The 25,402-nt window shown below is 38.6% G+C and overlaps 1 protein-coding gene across 1 annotated transcript in view; it reads left to right on the top strand.

The window, feature by feature from the left end:
* FAM83B (family with sequence similarity 83 member B) overlaps positions 1 to 8,333 on the top strand; it is a 48,638-nt gene extending 40,305 nt beyond the window's left edge. The window contains exons 4-5 of the mRNA XM_008637635.2: positions 264 to 388; positions 2,458 to 8,333. Coding sequence (XP_008635857.1) covers positions 264 to 388; positions 2,458 to 4,816 — 2,484 coding nt within the window. The 3' untranslated portion in view covers positions 4,817 to 8,333. The remainder of the gene's footprint in view (positions 1 to 263; positions 389 to 2,457) is intronic.
* Positions 8,334 to 25,402: the final 17,069 nt, after the last annotated feature.

Genomic DNA, 25,402 nt, shown 5'->3' with positions numbered 1-25,402 from the left:
GAAAGTCATTTCTGAAGTGGTGGCTGTGGAAAAGTGGAGTTTCATTTTCTGTGGCCTAGGGAATCTCATCAGTCTTGAAGACAACAGTAACTGGCCATTTTGGGTCCCTAGGTGACAAGTTTGACAAGCATTTCATTCACTGCAGAATTTATTAATATGCAATAATGTAACTTTTCTTCTACTGTTCCTCTGAATTTTAGCCTCCTGGATGCTAAACATGGACTATAGTAGACCAAGTAAAGTATTTTGATTGTCTTTTTCAGAATATGAGGGTGCGGACAGTGAAAGGACAAGATTACTATTCTAAAACAGGAGCAAAATTCCATGGAAAAATGGAACAAAAATTTATTCTTGTTGACTGTAAGAAAGTCATATATGGTTCTTACAGGTAAGATCAATCACTGAAGTGTCTGTAGCAAACCTGTCATCTCAGGTATTTGCTATAGCAAATTTGGGGGTTTTCTATTTGTGAAAATTCTTCTAGGGAAGCACATGGGTAAATTTGATTATGTTTTCTGTAATTTAACAGGTTTTTAATAGATACTTATTGCTAACTAGCCTAAGAGGTCCTCTGTTCATTTTTCACAAAGAAGAAATAAAGGATATAGGTTTTGCTACAGCTGGAGAGTTGCTAAAAAGAAAAAAATCCTGATTTGTCTTATATTGTCTGAATTATTCTTGTTTAATATTCACTCCAGAAAAGGCTGTCAAAATTATTTCATAAACTGTCTTGGATAGTTCCTCCATCTAATAAATCTTATAAAGGTAACGTTAGAGACTGATTCTGTGTCTCTCTAGTATACGATGTCAAATTCAAAATTGCCCAAGTTAAGTCTCTCTCTATGTATGGCTAAGTTTCTTTATTCTGCTTTCCTTTATATTTCTAGTATATGTGTGCAAGACATAGGCTGGAAGAACTTACAGCCTTGCAGAGCTGGAAAAAACCTAAGTTAAAGCAGAGACAGTCTTAACTCACACATTATTAAATGTTTTTCTTATTTTCATGCTACACTTTTCCCATTTGTCCTACTGAGTTAGTTTCTGCCAGCATAGTGCCTGGGTGCCAGATCCACAGCTACTGCCTTTCTAGATTACCACCACCGTAAGCTTTTGAAAATCTGACCCTTTATTTCCTCCGAGACTCAGCCAGCCCTAAATTCAGACTGACACATATAAATGGTAGTGAGGTAAGTGACAAGTTCATAAATGAATCAGGTTAAGCAACTGCAGGGACGGCCTGCATGCTTTGACATCTGCACCCAGTGTTATGATCTGTGAGAATGTGATAGGTTTTCTCATTCCATTTTGAAAAACAACACTGCTTGAACACCTTGCACCACAGGGGCTGGAATCATCAATTTCTGTAGAAATCAGGCTTTCTTTGTGGAAGAATCTAGTGATTTGTGACAGGAAAAACAAGTCTTTCTGAACTCTGTCACTGAACTCAAAATTAAGTTCAGGGTTTTTTTCAAATATTATGTGTTATTCTTAATTGTGAGAATTAATAGGAAAAAAAACATTCGCAGCACAATTTGATTTAATCTTGATACACTATAACTTCCTGAAAAATACAAAGACAGCAAAAAAACCCCTTAATCAGCAAGCTGGTTTTGTGAACAAAACAAACCTATTTTCTAACATCTAGAAGAAAAATGCAAATGAATAAATTCATTGATTTTTTCCTTTTTTTATGAAAATAGGATTTCAAAACAGATTTTTTCTTTGTTGTAATCTACAAATTGTATGCTTTACACACCATGATATTAGTCTTGTTTCAGCATCCTTAATGTACATATTAATTTATCTCATTTTGTAGCTGTAAAATAATTCCATCTACTTAGCTTTGACCTTGTGTTCAGTCTTTTACGGCAGGAAAGAGAAACATTTTCTTCATCAAAGCATTATCATTGCAATTAAAAGAAATTTTCATATCCAATCCAGTTTGCATACTAGAAAATGTAAACTTTTTAAAAATTCTGAGCTGATCTTTCTGAAAGTGTTTAGAATGAAGTGCATTCAAAATTGCTGAAGCACTCCTGCATGTTATCACAACATAATCACACAGTAACATTCTCTGACTGAAGAGTAAATACAGTGGGTATAGTTAGTCCTGCCGTAGTCTTTGTAGAAGTGATTTTGTTCCATTAGGTATTTGTACTTTACTGTTCTACATTTGTGAATACTTTTTTAGGATACTTTTTATAAGGGCAGTTATAAGAGTAGTTATAGACTCATTCCCGCTCCCACTGAAATCAGTGGAAAATCTCCAGCTGAGTTTAACTGGTATTAGATTAGACCTTCTGAGTCCAAATTACATGAATCATGCCCACAACTTATTTATTTAGAAGGTATTTTTACAAACCCAAGGTTTGTGTGAAAGCTTTCTTATCAAGAAGGACTAGTGTGATACTTTAGCTCAAAAGAACTGTATCTAATGGTCATTTATTTTTCTTTCAGCTTCATGTGGTCATTTGAAAAAACCAACCTCAGTATGGTTCAAGTTATCACAGGACAGCTTGTGGAATCCTTTGATGAAGAGTTCAGGACACTGTATGCCCGTTCTTCTGTTCCTAGCTCATTTGCCCCAGAATTACTGCGAGTAAACAGTCGCAAGACACTCTGGGATAATGATACATACCAACACTCAGTGTCTTCCTTGGCTTCAGTTTCTAGCCAAAGAAACCTTTTTGGTAGGCAAGACAAGGTTCTCAAAATAGATCCTGTTTGGAAAACTCGTGGAAGATACGCAGTAAATGAAATAGATAAATATGGCTTGAGAAATCATGCCTATAATAAGCAACCATTTAATCCAGGTTTTAATGTTCAAAATCCAATCCAGCAGTATCAACCTAGTGAAAAAAATGAGCACTGGAAGAGACATAGTTATGCTGGGGAGAAGCCAGAAAGGACACCTTACCTATTGCTCAACAGAGCTATTAACAGAACCAACAATTTACCAAATACTTGGAAGATGCCATCTGATAGCCTTAGTATTGTGTCATCATTACGAGGAGGATATGCAAATAACTACAATATGCCCCAGCAAAGTTTTGCTGATCAGTTCTCACGACCAAAGGTAAATCTTGCAGAGAGAAATTCAATTGTGCGGAGGTCTTTTAATGGGACAGATAATCATATCCGCCATCTGCAGCAGAGGATGCCAACCCTTGAGCACACAACAAAATCATTCCTACGTAACTGGCGAATAAAGTCATATTTGAATGATCAGTCAGATTATCCAGTAGAGTCTAATGGGTCAGCCTTGGGTGACAGGTATGATAGCTACGACACAGCTGAAAATATTAAAGCTCATGCACTGTACTCTCATTCTCGCTTGCGATCATCATTGGTGTTTCAGCCAACTTTACCTGAACAGCAGGAAGTAAGCAGCTGTGCAAGTTCTTCAAATTCAACTATAATTGGGTCAGAAGGAAGTGCAACGCCTAAAGGGACATCTAACCATGCCCCAAGTGTGGAAAATGGAGTGGATAATATTTTAGAGGATCTTAGCACAAACTTTCCTCTTAAATCAGATGCACCAAAACCCCACGGAATTCAGATTGCAGACAACACAAAACCTAGTGTAAATTCAAATGCAGCTGGTGACTCATCACTGTATCTGTACACAACGCTCTGCACAGACAAACATGCAGAAAATTTGAAGAACCTTCAAAATGAAAATATGCTCAAAAGGAGAAGTTTTCCCATGTTTAATTCAAAGTCCATATTGGATCCTGGTACCAACAAACATGCATCCAATTATGTTTACAGCACATTGACTAGGCATAGACTTAAGCAGCCAGTTAGTCCAAAACTTCCAGGAGAAATGCTGAAGAGTGCTAAAAGTTTGCATAGTATGACCAACCACTTGCCACAGGAGGAAAAGGACATGAAAGGAGAGCTAAAGATTAGCCCGACTGCTAGCAAGGCAATCTCCATGGCGGCTCTCACTGAAGCCAGCAGGGAGGAGTCTAGTAAGGATTGCACATCGAAGAAAGAAAGTAAGAATTCCCCAAGTTTTCTGAAGAAAGGATCCCAGAAACTGCGGTCACTTCTTAATCTCACGCCAGACAAGAAGGAAAACTTGTCAAAAAACAAAGGCCCTGCCTTTTACAGAATGTGTAGTAGTTCTGACACATTGGTTTCTGAAGATGAGAATCAAAAACCAAAGATTTCTGAAAATAAGGCAGATTCTTCCCCAAGGAGAAAAAGAAATTCATCATCAAATTCTCAAGGTAGTTTGAACAGAAGTAAAGAAGATGTCACCGGGAGTCCAACAAAATCTCCGAAGTCTCCAAAATCGCCAAAATCTCCAAAACCTCCATCTGAGGAGAGCAATAAAAAGTGTCCTCTCTTGTGCCCCCTTGAAAGTAAGTTCATAGAAACTGCAGGAGATGCATCTACCCCAAGATTTAATACAGAGCAGATTCAGTATCAAGATGCAAAGGAAATATCCATGAATACTACTTCTGAAAGTGCTCCTGTTTCTGCTCTTCAAAGAGCAAGTTCAATGACATCACAGCTGGCAGGCTCAAAACACCAAGAGGAGCTGAGATCTCGTTTGAGTGAGAGGCGTGTTTATAGTCGCTTTGAGCCATTCTGTAAGATGGAAAATGCCAGCCCACCTGCAGGAAATGCAGCCAACAGCAGTTCACATCTAGCAGATATCAAAAGCAAGACCTTAGGGAATAATTATGGCAGGAGTAATCACATGGTCACCTACAACTCAACTGCTTACCACCCATTGCAGCCTAATGAAAATAAGCTGAGAGGATTTATGCAAAAGTTTGGGAACTTCCTACACAAAAACAAGTAAAAATTTTGTTGATTATATTGAAATACAGCAAGACTGGCAAAGCTGGCCATGATCTTAACTGGACAAAGACTTGTGGCTAACTTTTGGAGAGCTTACTTGGATTTCTTCTTCGGTCTAGGACTTTGGAATGGATGTAGATATTTTTAAAAATAATTATTCTAGAATTGTTATACTTAAATGTTTCCAGAAATTCTGTGTCCAGAAGATGTCTCAAGGCAGTTGTTTATAGTGTTGATATTGTAAGATTTATTTTATACATTTTCCTTGTGAAGAAAATACATTCTAGCATATTGTAAGATTAATAAGCATGGGGTAAAAAAGATGGGGGATGTTTTTAAACTGCAGATAATACTGTTTCCAAAGATTTCCCTTCAAAAATAGGATAGCACTAGGAATAGTGAATTGTATTTTTCAGCATTTATGTACACTTTCAAATGATAAACACAAGTGTTAATGCATTGCATGTTTCTTATCTTTAATTGAAAACCTCTTTTGGGTTTCATCTTGTTAATAGTTTACCTCATAGCAGCTATTGAACTGTTTGGGCAGCAGATGGATCTATCTTACTTTATTGAATTTTCCGTGTAATATGATATTTTTCTGAAGTATTTGGCATACAGATTTGAAAGTGACCTTAATCTGAGTTTTCACAGACTTGTTTACATGGTTAAACTAGTGTGAATGTAGAATGCACATTAAAAAAATGATTTATAAAAAAAAGTGCCTTGAACATAACCTACAATTAGTTTAAATTTCAGTGGATTAATTACATTTGTACAGCGTGCCAGTATTCTGTAATGTCTTCTTTAAAAAAGCTTTTTTATTACATTTTTCTATTTGGTGTTTAAAAAAAAATTTCTATGGACTTCCGCTTCTCAGGTAAGTTTTTGAGTTTCACATGCAGCAGTTTTAAATGTTTTAAATGTTGCCAGATCTGTTTGCAACCCTGGCTTTAAAGGCCTTATGTCAGGATGACTTTTACAAGCCCACAAGGAATTAGGCAGCTAAAAGTAAGATTTGTAATAATCACCACATCAAACAAGGCACCTTTCCTAAGCCAAAGAGAGTATCAGTGAAGGGTGATAGTAGAAAATGTTAAACTTAAGTGATGGGATTGAGACACCTAACTGCATTCTAAGGGACACGTTTGGTTTATCTGATCCTCTGTGTCATAAAAAATTTCTCGAGAATAGGTGACTGCATGTTAGTGCTTATAAAAACAGATGTGGTGATGTGTTTGGGCAGCAGCATGGCATCCACATCTCATCTGCAGTGTACGGAACATCCAACTGGCTTACCCCATCCTGGGTATGAATTTTGTGTCATAGAAGGACTCCATAATCATTTAGCTGCAAGATTCTCTGTGACAGTTTTGTTCCAAATTCAGAATTTTTTGAAATTTCACTGCTGAAAGCTTAGAATTCTTATACAGATCTTCATGTTTCAGGAGAATGTTTTAGGAGACAAGTTCAGTCTTAGATCTGAAAGGTCCCACAGTGTTCTATGGAGGAGTCCACCATGAAGGCTTGGCATTCTTTAGAAAGAAATACCAAAAAGGCATTTCATGCACCAGTTGGATGAAGTTCATTTGTCTTATCCACCTGTGGCCCTGGGAATGGATTGTACATGGAAATCTACTTCTCGCTGAGAATCTGCTCTGGTTCCCATGAAGTCACCGTGGTTATTATCGGTGATTTCAACTAAGCAGCTTTTTATTCTTTCTCAGGCAACTTTATTAGGGTTCATGCATCATAGCAGTAACTGTTGCATTGTGGGGGTGCTTATTATTTATGAGAGTGACAAAGACTTGCATGTCAATCCTCTGCTGAAAGTTTAGGTCTTTCCGTTACCTGTGATCACAAAAGATGTTATAAATTTCTTGCTGAACACTGGTAACTGTTCACTTCTTGATGAAATGCCATAGTTAGTATTTTTCCCAAATGAACATTTATACTTAAATATTCTGTTCCAACAGAGGTAGCATGTTCATAGCCAAGACAAGGAGTGTCTTAGTACTTGAGGCATGTTTTCAACATAGGCACAGGTACCTCCACAGCTACGCAGCCAACAGCAATGCCATACTGTACTTTTTAAAACACTTAATAATTTTTAGTCAGTCAGACATTTGTCCAGGATAGTATCTGAATTGAAGTGCAAGTGGTGCTAAAAATGATAGGGGTAGTTTTAGGAAGATCTTTCGTTTTCCTTCCTATTCTGACATACACTTGTAGGCAAACCTGTATTTGGGAAGGAAATGAGAGGGAGAACAAGGGTCTTGGGACGAGTTTTGAAGTGACGGTGCTTTCCATATTGTCATAAACTTTGGGAAATCTATACTGATGCAATTTGGAAATATTTTACTGTATTTTTCAAAGTAGATTGCTAATTGAAGTGTCCTGATAAGGCAGATATTTTAATTTACCAAGTCATCTGTGTTTGTAGATATATACTGCTGGTTTTTATCTGCACAGAAGATTTAGAGCCTTCAGTGAAGAGCCTGCTTGTAGACTTGATAGTGCAAAAAAAAATCTTGGTAGAACTAGCTTTTTTCCATTTTCAGATCTCTTCTCAGAGTTCCCACATAGGAATGGTCTGCATTAAGGCTTGATCCGAGGTTAATTGACATGAATTCCACAGACCTCAGGGGAAGTAGGATCAGACACTTAATGTACGGACATCACTATTTTAGAAATGTTACAAGACCCAGTGCTGCTTGGGGAGGATAAGGCTCTGCTTGACACCATGGGAAGAGCAGCCTGATGCCCTGCCTGCAGCTACAGCTTTGAAGGTTGGGAAGCCCACTGGGGAGCTCCACATGTGCTGCAAGGACCAAGTGTTCATTTGTTCCCTCCAGAACCTGTGTTTGTGGGAAAGTGTTCACCAGTACTGTCTGATTTGCCTCACGTCTCCATGGGAACCCAGTTGTCTGTCAAATTAAAAGGAAAATATAGGGGTCAAAAAACGCGTTGTATCTGCAAAGAAAAGGATGTGCAGATTTCTGGAGGGAAAAGTTGGAGTTTGCTTTTTTGAACTTCTTTTTCCCAAAGCTTGTCTTGATGTTTCTGCCTTTCCAAGGAGATGCATTTCATTCAGTGTGTCCTAAATGTGCTTTGCATGTTAAAATTTTCCACCCTGCACACACCCAATGCACTCCCAGTTTTGTAAGGCTGTGAAGTAATAGCTGTTGCCATGCATGACGGCCACTTGGCCACATGGCTTGGGAGTTGTGAAATCCAGAAGAAATGTCGAGTCATTCCCACATTAAATAAAACTCCATTAGCACTGTCACACATCTCTGAGGGCAGCTCTGTGAAAGCTGGTCAGAGTTAGGCAGTGCTGACAGTGGCCCTCAGGAGCACTGTCGGGAGCAGAGGGAAATGCAGCTGGGAGATGCAGGCTCTTCATACAGTGCTCATTCAGTTTCTGTCATAAATAAACCACCCCTGCATACAGTCATAATACACAGTGAATAACTTGCTTCATTTCTTCAGCCTCCTAATAAACAGCTTTTACTGCTTCTCAGATTGCAAAATTGTTGGTTGTTCTCTTATTAATGACCTTGCACTGCACTCTTTATTCATGCTAACAAACACGAACTAGATGTGAAGAAAGGTTATAAATCAAGAAGAAGTAAGTTGCCAGCTGTCTAATAAATGAGGGGAGTAGTACTTGTGACAAACCTTGAGAGAAACAAAAAGCTTATCAGGCACTGCATGTTTGCGCATAGGTGAAAAATTGCTATTCAAAGACAACAACTGTTTGATCATTTTTCAGCTTTCTGAAATGTATTTAAAAATGTTGTGGCTTATAAGACATTATAAAAAAATAATACCAAAACCTGTTGCAGGGCAGTATAAAAATAGAATTTAGATTGACTCTACTAAGCTGTATGATAAATACATATCTTTTTTCATTTGTAACATTATGTGGGGTAAGTTTTACAGCCAACAGGTAGCTTTGCAACTGTAATGCAGAGGGATCTGTAGGGTTACTATGGTACTCAGTGTAATTTATTCCCTATATCAATGTTGTATTGCACAGTACAGTACTTAGGGGTTTTTTAGTTTGTTTTCATCTAAGTCAGGATAGTTAGAGCAATATAGAGCTGCAGTAATTCATGGGTAATTGAAGCATGTTCCTCATTTTGTCTTCACTTGCGTAAGTACATATTCTGCAGTAATTCATGGGTAATTGAAGCATGTTCCTCCCATTTTGTCTTCACTTGCGTAAGTACATATTCCATTGGAACCCCAGTGACAAGAGAGGAGACTGCAATGATCAAAAGACTGTCATGCCATTTCATTCCTATCTCAGAGAGGTGCTTACAGAGATGTCTGGGTACCTTTATATAGGGTCTGAAATCTTTCATAATTTTCAACTCTAAGAGTTACAGTTAGGTCTACAGTTTTCACATTTTGATATGATGCTGAAGATGTTGCATGTTCTGAGAATGCTTTTCTGTACTTGGAAACAGGATGGAAGAAAACATTTGCTCTTGGAGAGCTCAGAACAGGGCTCCTTTGCTGTTAAGCAAACCTAGTAGTTCTGATTTTTGCTTTTGTGATGTTGACTAATTTAAGTCATAAAACTTGTGCTCCAGACCCTTCACCAGCTCCATTGCCCTTCTCTGGACACTCTCCAGCACCTCAATGACTTTCTTGTAGTGAGAGGCCCAGAACTGAACACAGGTGTTCAAAGTGTGGCCTCACCTCGCCAAGCACAGGAGCACAATCGCTGCCCTGGTCCTGTTGGCTGCGCTATTGCTGATCCAGCCTGTCCAGATCCCTCTGCAGAACCTTCTTACCCTCCAGCAGATCAACGCTCCCAGCCAACTTGGCATCATCTGCAAATTGTCTGAGGGTCCATGTGATCCCATCATGCAGATCGTCAATAAAGATATTAAGCAGGACTTGCCCCTACACTGAGCCCTGAGGAACACCATTGTGCAGACTGCCAATGGGAATTAATTCCATTCGTCACCAGACCATCCAGCCAGTTTTTTACCACAGGAACAGTGCACCCATCCAAGCCATGAGCACCCAGTTTCCCCAGGGGAGTGTTGTGGGAAATGGTGTCGCTGGCACCAAGGTCAGAGTGGAGAGTCCTGTAGTTTCCTGCATCCTCCTCTGGTCCTTGTAGGTTGACTTCACATTTGCCGACTTCCAGTCACCTGGGATCTTCCCAGTTAACCAGACTGCTGGTAAATGACAGGGGCTTGGTGAGCACTTCTGCCAGCTCCCTCTGTACCCCTGGGTAGATTCAATCCAGCCCCATAGACATGTGTGTGTATCAGGTATCTCACCATCTCCTCTTGGATTATGGGGGTTTCATTCTGCTCCTCATCGCTGTCTTCCAACTCAGGGGGCTGGTACCCAGAGAGCAACTGGACTTACTAGTAAAAACTGAGGCAAAGAAGGCATTAGGTACCTCAGCGTTTTCTTCATTCTTTGTGACTATGTTTCCCCCCCACACCCAAGAAAGGATAGCGATTCTTCTCAACATTCCTGTTGCTGAGGTGTTTATAGAAAGCTTTTTTATTGTCTTTTATGGCAGTGGCCAGGTTAAGTTCCAGATGGGCTTTGGCCCTTCTACTTTTCTCCCTGCAAAGCTTCACAATATCCTTGTAGTTGTCCTGAGTTGCCTGTCCCTTCTTCCAAAAGACATAATGCTTTTTTTTTTTAATTTTTTTTGTCATATATATCTTTGCGGATTTTTTCAAAATCTCTCTGTGTATTTCTGGAGGAGAATCTGGTTTGCTAAAAATTACTTGACATCCCTTCACAAGAAGCTTCTGTGAAGGCTATGCATCTTTTACAATATATGTTAAAGTATCTAAAAATTCAATGGTTAAGTGCAAAAGATAGTTGCAGGGAAAACTAATAATTTCTGATACAGGGGCCATGATACATGCTTATTTTGACAGTGTTGCTTCCATGTGTAAGTACAGCTGAGAGAAAAATTACTTCTTTTCTTTCCAGAACATAGTTGAAGTAGAAATATTTGAAAGACTGAGCACCAGTGAGAATATTTTATTCTGTTTGAGAAATGAATGCAACTAGTTAATTAGCATTCAAACACTGGACTCCTACATGTCTGTTCTACGTCTGTTCTTTCCTCATTTAGCAATCACCGTACTCAAAATTCAGACTGATCGTCTAAAGCTTCCCAAGCTCTTGAATATTACTCTGAAGAACTATTCCAATGAGGCATTAAAAACATGCTTAGATTTTTAAACTAGGCTATCCCAGGATAAAGCGTACCAGGCATATGTGTTTTGTTAGATTTTGGTGTGAAACTCAGAGCAATCCCAGCTGATGTAGTGTGGGTAACTGATGACTGTGTAGTTTCATTTTTTTGTTTGGGTCATGTGTAATATTGACCCATGGCAACACCACTTTTAGGCATCATGTCTGATATGTTTCTTTCAAATGTCACATGTGCTGGTATGAAAATATTACTCTGATTTCAGAGTTTAGATTAATCTAAAGCAGAGTGTGTGGATCTGTGATGATCCATAAGATTTCAAAAGAGGATATGGATGTGAATTCGAATTACTAAAAAAACAGACAAAACTAAAAAGTATATGCAGATATCTTCACATACAGCAAAAGAAACAAGTAAAATCAGAAGATGAAATCACAAGTAAATATTCATAATGTTTTACCAGTTGAACATTTTACCAGTTGAAAATGAAAGCTGGTGCACCAACATGGCAGGAAACACAATTATCAGATGCTCTCTGATTAAAAAAAGCTGAGAGACACTAATCTAGATAATGCAAAAGAAGAATGAGGGATGCTACAAATACACAAGACCCAGAATGGATTTTCCTGAGTAATTTTTGGGGGGGTGGGGAGCATGGGAAAGGAATTCCATCAAATTGGTTTCGATACTGACAGATGTAAAGGACTGTGCTGGTTTCATTTAAAACTACTTGATATGTAAAGTTTTTTTTTCCTAAGATGGAATTCCTGTATTACATAGCAGCTATGTTATGGATATACTGTGTATGTAAAAATACAGCCCAAAAATTGCCTTGACATAATTTATTACTTTTACTTTTTACCAAATAAAATGTTTCTTTTAAAGCGCAGCTCATTTCTGTGTTCAATTCTTCATTGACTCATACTGTTACTAACATTTCTCATTCAAAATATAGAACATCTTTTTAAAAATGCTGACATCAGAAATGTTGAGTGAAATGTTACAAATTGAGGTCTCAAAGCTGGTTTGTGGTAGCATCCTCTCTGCAGAAGTGTTGCGCCTTCTATGGGACCTGGAGCTCACACAAACCACAGAGAAAGGACCAAAGCTATCACTAAAATAAAATATCTGGAATAAAATATTGCTGTAATATAATGAAAGTAAGTGGAATCAAAAATGTAGGAGGGTAAGGTCCACAGTGTTAGTGTCCATGTTTTCTTTCAGAGCCTTCTATCACTTCCTTGCTCTAATATTTTGGGTTTGTTTGCCTTCCTGTTAATTCTGCCTTGCCAGTAGTGTCAGGTTCAATAGTGTTTTTTGTTTCCTCCTAGCTCTGCCTTAATTTCCTCTTCCCTATTTAAATGAAACATCCTTCAGAAATCTGTTTGCCTATCTATTGCATTGTACTTGCTACTGAAAAAATAATTTGCATCACACGGCTCGTGAGAATTAACTTCTGACAACTGCATGCATGAGTTGTACAATGGGATAGCTCATGAGAAATCGATTTTGAATCCTGAATATTTGCTCAGTGCAGTAGAAAACATAGTAGCCTTTCTGAACAGCTTATGATCTATATTTAGACTTAATGGACGAAGGAGATGAAGAGAAAGAGAAGTTTTAACTTTTTCAGTTATAAAAGGTTATAGAACATTGAGGTGATTACTCATTTACCACATATGAAGAGTTTGTGGGGCTGTGGTGTCTGCAGGCACCCATGCACATACCTGTGTGCATAATACTGAGGCTCCTACTTGTACAGGAACTTCACTTACATTGTAATTTAAGTAAAACTCATCGTGGTTCATTGAGCTCAAGTCTTTTCTCAGTTGCCACACACAAAAGTCATTATAATAATTACTACCTCGTCTCCTTTCCTCACTTAGGACAAATACAAACTTACCCTGCCAGCAAGTCTGCATGCAGCATTTCAGCATTGCTAGGTAAATATATAAAAAACAAAACAAAACCTTTTTCATTTTTGGGGCATATCAATTGGGTTGAGAAGGGAGGTGTGCCTATATCCTAATGAGGACAAGACTGATGGATGTATGAATAGGGGATTTCTGGCAGGAAAGTACTTGCATGCCAGTCATTACTGAAAGTTAAAATGTGACACTTTTCGACAAAACTTATTTGAAAATGAGAATATTTAGAGTTATGGCAGAATTACTTGATTATCCAAGAATGCCTTGTAGCTGAGTAAGAGCTGTCATCCCGTTTTGGCAGATGGGAAGCCCAAGGCTTCACTGCTCTTGCATGCCAGAGCAGCTGTGGGTGCAGACATGGGTGTCTCCTTGTTTTACTTCCATTCAGTTCCACTGCCTTGAATTTACCAATAATATGGTGACTTGGAGAGTCCATTTCCAGGTGTGCAAATTGGGTCTTGTTTAGCACAAGCACATTACAAACTAAAATGTTGCTAAAGTCTGTATCCATATGTTGGACTCAATTATCTCAGAGGTTTTTTCAACCTAACTGATTCTGTGATTCTATTAAGTGCCTGTAAAATGGCAGATCTTTTCGTATATACTAAATGGCCTTTCCCCATGTATCTCAAAAATTACAAACTTTCACACTGTATTTGTGACACACAGGTATTTTTATCTTGAAGTAGTGACTAGTAGTACTTGGAGCACTCTATTGTGATAAATGCCAGTAAGTAGACAACCCTTAAACAACAAAAACGATTAACCATTACTCTGTGTGTGCAGGGGCCCATTTCAAATCAGTTAGCCATGGTCTTCACAATTGTTCTACTTAACTTGCTTATCAAGACAAAATTATCTCGGTGCTTTCTAAGGTAGGACAGGCAGTTGGCTCTTAAGTCTGTTCAAGTCCATGTATGCCTACAGCAAAGTGATGCAGAGGACTCAGCCTGTGAGTGGATGTCAATGGGGCAGATGGACCTTGGAGTCAGGATGTTCTTAGAACCCCCTCATGATTGTTTCCCTAATCAAGAACATTACAGCAATCAATACAGGCCGTAGGGAAGCAGATGGTTGCCATATGCTTATTCTCACACTTGTAACAGCCAGAGAAGTGCTGTAAAGATGTCATGCACATCTCAAGATTCATATCCTCTGCTCCTCCTCCTCTGATCAGAGCAGAGGTTTGGGGGAAAAAACGCAAGAACTGGAGGAAAAGCGATCTGGGAAGATCAGAAGCCTGTTTGGCAGCAGATTTTTTTTCTTACGCCACATAAAAAGCCTTTAGGAGGACAGCATCTGTCACTGGTTACTTGACACTTGAAGAAGTAACCTGCTGGGTTTTAGTTACTTCGTTGACACCCATTTCAGGCGTATACAGTCCCTGCAAATTCTTAGTGGTGGGAGGAATATTCTGGAGAAATGTCATTGTATACAGCCTCTTTTCAGCCGGGTTACTTACAGTGGTGTCTCTCTGCCATTGTCCAAGGGATCACGCCATTGTCCAAGAGATTGTGCCATCGTCCTTGGTGCTTCACATGATTGGGCAGAGACAGGATCACAAATCATGGATCTAGAATAGTATCCTTCTCACTTGCTGGGAAGATGTCAGCTGTGAAAGGGAAGCTTGTTTTGCTCTGCAGGTTTCAAGAACAGATGTTCTGCAATCTAGATTTTTTTTTAACTGAATTTCCTTTTTTTTCATGCACAATGTGCAGACTTCAAGCAATAAAACTTCTCAAACAATAAAGTGTTGAACTTTAGGAGATTATAAGCAGAATTAAGGTTTTGCCTGAAGCATTTTTGTACATTTTTTTCCCCACCGCACCACAAATGTGGCCAGAGAGAAAAAAAGCCATGAAAATAAGAGTAAACCAGAAGGCACCTTTATATCTCATACTTGCTCATACTTTTTCCTAACAGGACTTCTGTGCTATCTATTGAATTTATGCCTCTGCTGCAAACCTGTGGGCTCATGTTGCTCCTCTTACACTGCCCGTCAAACCCACTTTTCACAGACTTGTTTAGTACTGCTTTTATCATATTCTTTCACCCTTCTGAGAAAAGCGTTTTCTACATGGGAATATATTTTTTCTGAGGAGTATTACTTGTTACAGAGCTATTATTTTGAGAGTTTTCTATACATCCATGCATACATCCTCACATGAGCTTGTTTTCCATCTCAATCAGTTCTATAGACAAGTTTATTCAACAATGGTCTGTAATTCAAAAGAGATTACTTTCTCAGTAGGTAAAAATTTACAGTCTATAATCTTTAGGTTAATAGGGAATATTTTATTCAGTCAACAAGCCAGTAATTTGTTTGGATTATTTTTCAGATCACTTATTTATAACAATGTTAATCTCATGACCTTGAGAGATTAATAATAAATGAAGTTTATAGCTGGCAGTTTAAATTCAAACAACATTTACTTCACCTGCATTTCCCTGAGCAAGAAGTATTGTATGTTTCTTTATTTTTTTGTAAATAAAATCCTAATTTTTTTACTTTTAGTTTTTAATTTCCTAAAATCAAAAGTATTTTATTAATTAATAGATCTTCTTCCTTTGAATTTTAAATAACTCACTCCAATACCATGACTGTCTTGGGTTCCAAAATTATAGAAACACAAGAGACATGACTTTGCAAATTTTATGTACCTGAAGTTTCAAGGGGAATATCATTAAGCATATTTTAGCATGCTCCTTCACAAATAATGGAATGCTTTCTCCTCTTATTGAGAAACAAGAGCCATTATGCCCTTGAATTCTTTAGAAATACTTTTAATGTGAGAGGAAATGTGGGTCAATGCATTTCTATCATAATACTTGTCTGTAAATCTCTTAATTAAATGTGAAAAAGAATCATAGGGCAGAAAGAGATGTTAGTCCCTCCATTTGCTTGAGGCAGCCAAAATGTACATTGGCATATTTTAATTCCCTGCCAGCAGCAAGCCAAATTAGCAGTGCTTCAAAGTGACAAACAAAACAAGGTCACAACTAAAAATCTCATAAAGCCCAGGCTACCATTTCACACAGAGCGCTTCACTTACCTGTGCCTCTAGTCTTTAAGCATGAATCTTAGAAAATTACAAAAGCTAGACCTGTTATTTTCATGAGCAGAGAGCAGAGTTTGCCCACACTGAGCAGCAGAGATGGGGCAGAGCCTGTCCCAGCAGGGTGCTCAGCACACAGTGCGATGGAGTACCTCACCTGGCATTTTTAGTGTTTCCCAGTAACTGCATGAACTCCTGTCAAAATGCTCTGTATGTATCCCCTACCCTCCCTATAATTGGTATTAATGTTTAATTTGAGTGTGAAGCTCAAACCTGGAGATAGGAGACCCGTATCCTGTTCTGACTCACGCACTGTCAAGTTAAACATTTAGAAAATTCAGTCCCAAAATCTTTTCTCTTGGTGCTGATGAATGACCACACCAGGCTTCAGCAAGATTGCTGTTACTGGCAGGGAGGCTGTTCGAGAAACTGAAACAATCTTCCTGAATATCACAAAAAGGGAAAAGCAAAAAAAGTCTCTCTCATCAATATTTTTTATGTTCCTTTTCGTGTGGAAGCAGACTGTTGTGGCAGGGAGAAGTGCTGAGGAGGCCAGAGCAGGAGCCAGTGATGTGATTTGTTACTACTCTGTTGGAAAGCACACAAAGTGACACAAAACCAAAAGAAGCAGGAATCTGACCTCATCAGTACACTGAGTTAATACCTATTCCTGTAAGCACTTCTGAGAAATCTCAAGCAGGTCTGTTCTGTGGTGTTCCTTGTCTGATGAAAATTTCACAGATCAAAAACACACAATCACAATAAAGGACCTGGTCTTCAGTTTTTCCCTCATTTCCTGAAAGAAATTTCTTCTCTCCTTACACTGCTACCCATGCATTTATGGGTCCAGCACAGCATCAGCATCAATGCATAGTGATACTCCAGAGAAATATGCAAGCTACAGTCAATTTTGCAGGTATAATGAGACTGCTAAAGTATCTGAAGTGCCACAGTTCGCGGCCTGCTCAGATATCTCTGCTCTTTAGCATTGGCAAAAGTATAGACACAGTTACTGAAGAGATGACAAAGCTGGCATTTAAACCACCCCCACTTTCTGAGGTTCAGTGTCAATGTCCCAGTGTGACAGTAGTCTCCATATGATAAGCGATTATATCTCATGATATTTTATACATATCATATTTATATCATTAAATGAATAATCAGTCAATACTTAATACTGATTTGTTCGATCTAACAAGGTAGTAAAATGGCCCAGAATAAAGTGCATATTATTAAACAGGCCTGATTTTGCAGATGGTTCCTTACTGACCTTCAAGTAAGAATGGAGTGTTCTTTGAGGTTTACTTTAGCTAGTAATCAATTACAGGAAATGATACTTAGGAAACACGCCGTTAATTTGCTTTCAGTATGGTGGTGATGCAGATGTAAAAGGATCAGCACCAGAAAAATGGGTACGGAAAACCACAACCTGATGACACAGTTTTTCAAGCATCTTTTTGGTTTTGCTTTTAGTTTGGATTTTCTTTTTGTGTACATGATGCATATTCCCTGTATAGATGAAGAACTGAAAACCAATCATAAAGTAAAAGTAGTGTGAATGAATGCATTCTGCTTGCTGTAAAACATAGTCAATAATATATTCATTATTTCCAGCTAATACTATAGCCCACAGCTGCTACATCTAAGTAACACTGAGACAATTTCCGTGCTGATTTACACCTGAGAGAGGGCAGTTCCAAGTCCTGATTTTCAGGATGGGCAATATTTTTAAATTAAGTACTGGACTAGCACGTGGGAGATAAGGATTCAGCAGCTCTTACACAGGTTTCCTACGTAGCCAAGTAGGATTTGATTTCGAAACACATTATGCAACCCTATTTTTCTGTCTTTTGTTTGTCCTCTAAAATAAAGAAGCAGAGACAGACACAAAGACCAAAGGCAGGATTCCTTCTTTCATTGACCTAATTTCTCAATCAACAGACACCTCTTTTCTTGTCCTTACCTGTTTTACTACCGGATTGCTCATCTTCATCAGTGGTGCTCCTACAGGGGTAATCCAGGGGGAGCTACTAGTTCTCCCTCGGCTCCATGCAGACTTTCTGTATCAACCAGGGACAAAGACCAGGCATAGATGGATGAATCAGGTACCTTGAATGCAAAACAAGGAGAAAAGCTTAACTGAGAAACTTTAAATGCAGAGATGTGAGAAAGGTGAGGTGACTGTCTCTCTGCCAGCAAGATCTGGGCCCATTAGGGGTGACTAAAGCAGAATTTAGGTGGTCAGAAAACTGTAATACTGACAGCTTATGTGTCTGCAGTGACTTTCTAGTCTGGAAGAAACCAGGCTGGCTTTTGAGGCTTAATAATTTAGATCAATGTGAGTAAAATGGGTGTTATGCTGGAGGTACTTTAGTTGGTATAGTTTCTGGTCCATTTTTGCCCTTCCCTGTACATAGCAACTACACTGTAAAAAGAAAAGAAAAAAAGACAAAAGCAAAACAAAACAGACAAAAAAAAAAAAACCACCCAAAAAAACCCCAACAACAAAAACCAAAACACCTCTAAAAACCAAAACACCTCTAAAAACCAAAACTCTCTTGCCTTTACCTGTCTGCATCATACCAGGGAAAAAATGCAATACATCTCCTGTGCCCATGGTACAGTTGGCTGCTGCAATCTCATATCTTTTCTGTCTAGACAGTAAAAAATCCTAAATTGCTCCTTAATGTATCCCTTTTTAAAATTTTCTGAGTTATACTCATTATAACCTTCAGAAGAGAGTGATGAATAAGTTTCTCCTGCTTCTTCACTAGGTGAATCTACTTCTGTAACTTACAACTAGGTTTATTTGAATAGTTTGGGTGTAACTTTACAGCTTTGTGAAAAAGACAGAAACAACTGTGCTGTGTAAATATCTTTAATATTGATCATTGCAATTTGCAGCATTTGCAGCAGTATAGCTATGAATAAATATGTGTATTTCTGAAATTTTTACTAAGAAGTTTTCTACATGACTTGTTTTGCAATAATTGTATTTGTTTCAATGGTTCTCTTAAACTAGAATGTTTGATTTTGGTTTAAGAAATCTACCATGGCAACAAAACAACAATTCTAAATTTGTTGCTTTTTAAGGTAACATTACTTAACAACTGTAGAATTAATTCCACTCTGTTTATTTTTTTTTCTCACAATTTACTGCTGAGATGGAAAAATGAGCTGACAAATGCTACGCATCTGTGTGTCTGCTTCTCCTCAAGTGCTGTAGGGAGGAAGAAGGCTGCTGGTGATTCCCATGGAATTAAGCAGGATGATGGGGGCTACTGGACCAACCACCCAGCAAGGAGGGTAGAAGATATAAAATTAATCCCCAAATCTCTGTCAGTAGCTCCCAATGTTTTAAGGAGGATTTTGTTCCTCATTGTTGTTTCTCATTTTCATTTTGCCCCTTCAGAGTGAGCTATTTCTATGAATTTTTAGACTTGAAAATATTTAGAGAAACTTTTCAAAAGCAGCTTAACCACTGCATTAAGTCATTCTGGAAATTCCAGCCCAACCTGTTCAAAAAGGAGCACTTACTTTCAAAGAAGACAGCATGTACAAAAGGGTAAATATAAACAACAGCCAAATGTGAGGGACTGGAATGACTTTCTAAGTATCATCTTGAGATGGTCCCATCTCTTGTCTGTTGTTCTGTGATTTGGGATATTTTACAACAGCTGACTGTTGTATGGCAGCCCAGCATGATTCTGGCTCTGTTGGAGCTTTGTAAATTGCACTTCTGTGCAGCAACACAGTGTGTTGTGTCCCATTCTCACTCCTGCCTGCAACCCCCACGTTGGGTATGTCCCTGGCATGTCATACAGGAGTCACAAAGGTGTCATGCAGTCTGGGTAGAGGGAAACCTGTTTCCCCCTTCCTACATGAAGCCTGAAACTGCTGCTGCACGTGGAGCTCTTGCTGTTCTTCTCACGTGGCAATCATTTTTCCTTGAGAGAGTATCCTCAAGGGACGCACAGTATTTATTTATTGTAACCTTTGGGTTTAATGTGCAAGCTGCACTGTGGGTTTTATAACTCTCTTTGATCATCTGCAGGCTATGTCGACATAAGCCATCTCTGTGGGTACAAGTTTGCTCTGGGATCTTTTTTTAACAGATTCAGTGTTTCCTAATTTAGTTTAGCATTATTCCGCTTGTGACATGTGAATTGCTGTTGCTCCACAGAACATCACAGGTGTTCTACAAAATTATTTCAGACTCTCCTTCATTCCCACCCCAGAAAAGATCCTACAAAAAGCCCTCCTGTGTAGTCAGGTACAAAGCGAAGCAGCATGAGTGAAATCAAATAATAAATGAGGACTTAAAGTTTACGCTGCTGTTCTGTGTTGAAAAGAATAATTTTGTGCTGGAACTTTATGAATTAGTCCTTCCTTTTTCTCTGCAAATAGTACAGTCCTTTAACAAAATAACTTATTGGACGTGCCAGTTAAACAAAATTATTTTGCATTTAGTTTTAGATAGTTTGAAAGTCTTTTTGCACTTCACTGATATTCCAGCCACAACATAGTCCCAAGTTGGGCATTTAAAATTTCTAAGCAGTGTTTTTTTCAAAAGTTTAGCTTGATAATACCAAATAGGCTAATAATGATATTTTTCACAAGTTTGTGAGGTAATGGATGAAACCTTCAGAAAATTCCTTTAATTTTATCTCTAATGTTTTTGTAATAACCAGTTATGATACAGCAGCTGTATTAAAGTTTGTCGTCTGAAATAGAAGGAAAATATTGCTCCTTTCCAGGTCAATGTTAAGAACATCCTGTGGAAAGATGTCTTAGAATAACTTTTAGGGGATGTGAAGGGTAGGTGTTGTGCACTTATCCCGAAGGATACTTTTGCTTTCAGCTAGTGTCTTATGAATGCATCCTCAGAGAAAACTTGTAGTTAGCCCCAGATGCAGTTCCAGTGGATGAGCAAGCTCTCTTAAACCTGGTTTTAATAGAGCCTTGGGATCCTTCCTTCACCCTGTGGCCTCAGAGCAGGGCAAGTCAGGGTGCTCACTTTCACGAGATCAAGACCATCAGCAGCTGAGAACATATTTCTCTATGAAACAAAGCAGTGTGTACTTGTTGCCTGAAAGCAGTGGATAGTACTGTCCCGGAGGGAGGCTGGTGTGTTAGTCCATGGTATTAGCTGGAGAGCATGTCAGCTGGCCAGGCTTCTGTGTGCAAACCCCAGCCCATTCCTCCCTGCATCCCAGCCTCTCCTATGGCACAGGGTCAGCCTCTCCCTTTGCTCCCTTTATCTGTTTTAATCACATGATGCCTTTGAAGTCACTTCAAAGGTCTCCTTTAAAAATTCATATCCATTAGATGAGGCTTCCTGTTGTTTTAGGCAGGAAAACTGCCTCAAGTAATTGTCCTGTTCATGTCTTGATGCTTCATTCAACAGCTGGCTACATTTCCCTGCATCTCCTTGCCTTGGACTGTGTGGTTAACCCTTCAGAACCTCTTAGAGACAGCATGCAGGAAAGAAGACAAATAGTGAAGACAAGTGTTTTATTATATTTAAACGTGCAACAGTTATGCAAAGTTTGCCAGGCATTGTTTGTGAATATTGCATATTAATCATTATCACAGGATGTGGAGAAAACTGCTTCTCTTCCTACTAGTTTTTGCATCTGAACAAATCCACTGTCCTTCAGAGTGATTTTCCTGACTTTCTGTGATGTGAAATTGGACAGAAGTCTCATGTGTGTTTGTGCCTTACAAATTTCCTGTACCATTGTGTAAGTCAGGATCACCCACACTGAAGTCATTACTCACAGCCATAATCCATAAATATGCTTTTACTGCTGTTAATGTTCTTATTTTGTGTGAAGTTGTAATTATTTAATATTCACAATTAAAATGCTACTCAGTATTCTTAAGGTATAGCTGTCGAATGTGTAGCAGTGAGGTGGTTTTAAAGGAGTAAAGGTGAGATGCCTTAGAGCTATCAGCTGGTGAGTCCTACCAATACTTCAGAGGACTCAGTTGGGCCAACAGAAAAGATTTAGGCCTTAGACATCTGTTTTGTCCCAGGTAATCGGCTACAAATGGCAAACTGAGCATTTCCTTGGTGTTCCTTCTACTCTCAGCAGTATCAGCTTCTACTTCAATTTGGTCACCTTCCAGTATGGATGTCTGGGGAGGGAGCAGAGACCAGAGCACCACTGATCTAGCTTTTATTTCATGTTTCCCTCTGAATTACAGCTAACCTAGATACCCTCTTGCTGTTCTCTCAGTCATGAATATCTCAACCCTAGAGAAAATATGGCTTATTGTGTGCTGGGAGTCTTCATTTTGTCACATCTGTCTGGGAAATTTTGTGTACTCTGTAATAACATCTTCATGTTTATGAACAGACACTCAATACATGCTTTGATCTTTTTTATAAAGTGCTGAACTGATTTATTTGAATCACAGTACTTCTCTTAGAAACAACTAGCTCAGATCTGAACTGCAAATATCAGTAAAGTCTAATAAATAACTAATCTGTAAGATAAACTCTTAAAGGAATGCAAATTATGTCAAAGTGGATATTGCTCAATTCTTTTCTAAAATTTCTTCTCTGAATCTACCCTGAAATGACCTAGTAGATTTCTATATTCACAACAGAAAGTGGGACCTGGAGGTTTCCGCACTGCAAAATGTTTAGCTCTAAGGAGAGGAAGAATCAAGAACATGCCCACAGTAATGACACCAACACAGCTACAGAAAACGTTTGACTGCAGAAAATAAAATTTTACATTTACATTTTTTATTCATCTGCTCTGAACTTTCTTAGGCTCTCCTCAGAGATGTCACACCCAATGGGGACTCTGAGGTCTGTAAGTCAAGCCTCTTGATTATGGGTATGACTATCCACTTAAGCATACTCCCTGTTGACTCACCTGAAAGTGCAGCTTACAAAATGTCCTGAAAGGCTCATATTCATTGGAGCAAAGTGAACAGGCAGAATTTCTCTGGGGTAATTGTCTTGCATGCTGCGCACCTGCCTAATAACAAAGAAGTGGAAGTCATTCAGGGATGCATGCATTCAAAACCTTCATCTCCATGGAAATAGATGTAAGATTAGTGCAGAATGAAAAACAGGCCTTCAATTAAGTCATGAGGTATGAAATCTAACCTAAGTTAGCTCTTTGCAATACTTCTCAGGCATGTTTATTACTGAAGATGAAAGAACTGTAATTCATTGGCATATGTGTATCTCTCCCTACCTGCAAGCCTGCTCTGCCAAAGAAGGGAGTTTATTTTCTGATGTCACGGGAAAATACATAGTCCTTCATGAATATTAAAAGTTTTAGTCCCTTACTAAAGGTCTTCTTGAACTTAGCACATGCTGTTTCTTGACTGTGTTCATCTCCAGTTCTACCTCAGGAAGGAATGTGTAAATACCATCCTTAATTATAATTAAATTGTTCCCAAACTGTATTATTCCCAACTTAGAGAAAGCTGTACTCTAAGTAGCAACCAAATTGGAGACAAGGTTGCCCTGTCTGGTGTGATAGCTCATTCCAGCTCTGCTTGTAAAAAGGAAAGATATAATGCAATACAGCAGCAAGATTCTAAAACAACACAGATAGGCATTGAACAGTTCTTCATTTGATTTATTAACTCATCAGCCCATAAAACTCAAGCCAAGGTGTGTCATGAGGATAACACAAAGAGATAAGCCATAACATTTCTTGTCTTACTGATTAAAGAATCAAGGTGACTTTTAAAGTGGAATCTCTGAAATGATGAATGCTCTAGTATAATGAAGACTGATTACCATCATACAGAATCACAGAATATTCTGAGCTGGAGAGGACCTACTAGAATCATCAAAATCATATTCCTGGCCCTGCACAGGACACTCCAAGAGTCACAGCATGTGCCTGAGAGCATTGTCCTAATGCTTCTTGAACACTGTCAGGATTGGTGCTGTGACCACTTTCCTGGGGAGCCTGTTCCCATGCCCAAACACTCTCTGGGTGAAGAAGCTTTTTCTAGTATCCAACCTACAGCTCCCCTGACATAAGTTCAGGCCATTCCATTCAGTGTTTGTGCCACTGAAATGACATACAACTTGCTTGTTAAGCCATTTGTCAGTTAATTTAAAAAATGAGCAAGCGAACATGAATAAAAAATCTGAAAATACATATTTTTTTCTTTTAAAAAAATCATCTTGTACAGATACAGAAGTTGTGGGGGTTAAGAAAGGAGGGGTGGGAAGAGATGTTCACCATGTAACAACAGTCCTACTACTCATGTGTGAGCATGTTTTCAGCTTCATATATCTTCTTGACTAGCTCCTATGTTAGTCAGACAACCATCATTATGCCTATGAAGAGCTGATTTTGGGTAGATGCTGGCAGAAAAGCTGATGACTTTGCCTGTGCTTTATCCATGTATTTACAAAGGGAAATAATAGATATGTGATGGGGTGCCAAGTGTCCTCAGCTTTTCACTTTTCAGAGATCTCTGGAGTTGAGACAATCTCTGTACGTACCTATGAATTTGGGCTCAAAAAACCTGTTTGTGGTCAGGAAATATTAAATGTAACATGGCTGAAACTTGGCTTGTATGGATATAGACATATCCTTTATCTCTGTGTGTCTCTTTCTGTTTATGATCTACCTCTGACACTCCAGATATCACAGTTAAAAGGGATAGCTGAAACCTTTTAGAGCAGACTGAAGTCCTAAGCCCCTTTACTTGTTTTGTTATACTATACTTGTTCCAGATAAGCTCCTTCTTTGCCCATTCTTGAATATTTCCTTTCTTCCAGAAAGATACCTAGATGAATCAAAATGCCCTTTCAATAGAAAATATCTGGAGTTTAATTTAATCACCTCTTGAAACAAGGTCCTTTCTAGAACATAATGTGCTAACAGGGGCATTCAAATAGCATGCCATCAACTTCAGGAAACTTCTAGGCAAAATCAAGAGATTCTTTTAATAGTTGTCTGTGTTACAGTGTTTGGAATTCTGTAGATACATATATATATAACTAGTATGTGTAGGATGGGCAGAAACAAAGGACACACTGATTCAGAACAGAAAAGTAGAAGATGACATTGGAATAACAAGTGCTCTCACTGCAATCTGGAGATCAATTTTCAAAATCAGAACAATGCAGAAGTATCTAACAGTCACCTGATGGGTTTGAAGGACATTTCCTGCTTACCTTACACCAACTTAACTGCCACGAAATAAAATAATTCTCTTCAAGCTAAAAATTTGGATTCATGTGGCAGTTTTCACAAAGATTCAAGAGTCTAAAGATCTGTATTTTTCAAACTCAAATGCTCACTGATGCAGAAAAGGTACATGTCCCAATGTGGTGAGTGGCCCTCTCTCAAATCACTTACCTATTTTCTCTCACCACTAATGCAGTAAGGAGAAAAGCCCTTAAA

This window comes from Corvus brachyrhynchos, unplaced genomic scaffold (genome assembly GCF_000691975.1).
Source record: "Corvus brachyrhynchos isolate BGI_N302 unplaced genomic scaffold, ASM69197v1 scaffold136, whole genome shotgun sequence".
Classification (NCBI taxonomy): Eukaryota; Metazoa; Chordata; class Aves; order Passeriformes; family Corvidae; genus Corvus; species Corvus brachyrhynchos.
Note: the sequence above shows the minus strand (reverse complement) of the source record. Positions and strands in the feature narration are given on the sequence as shown.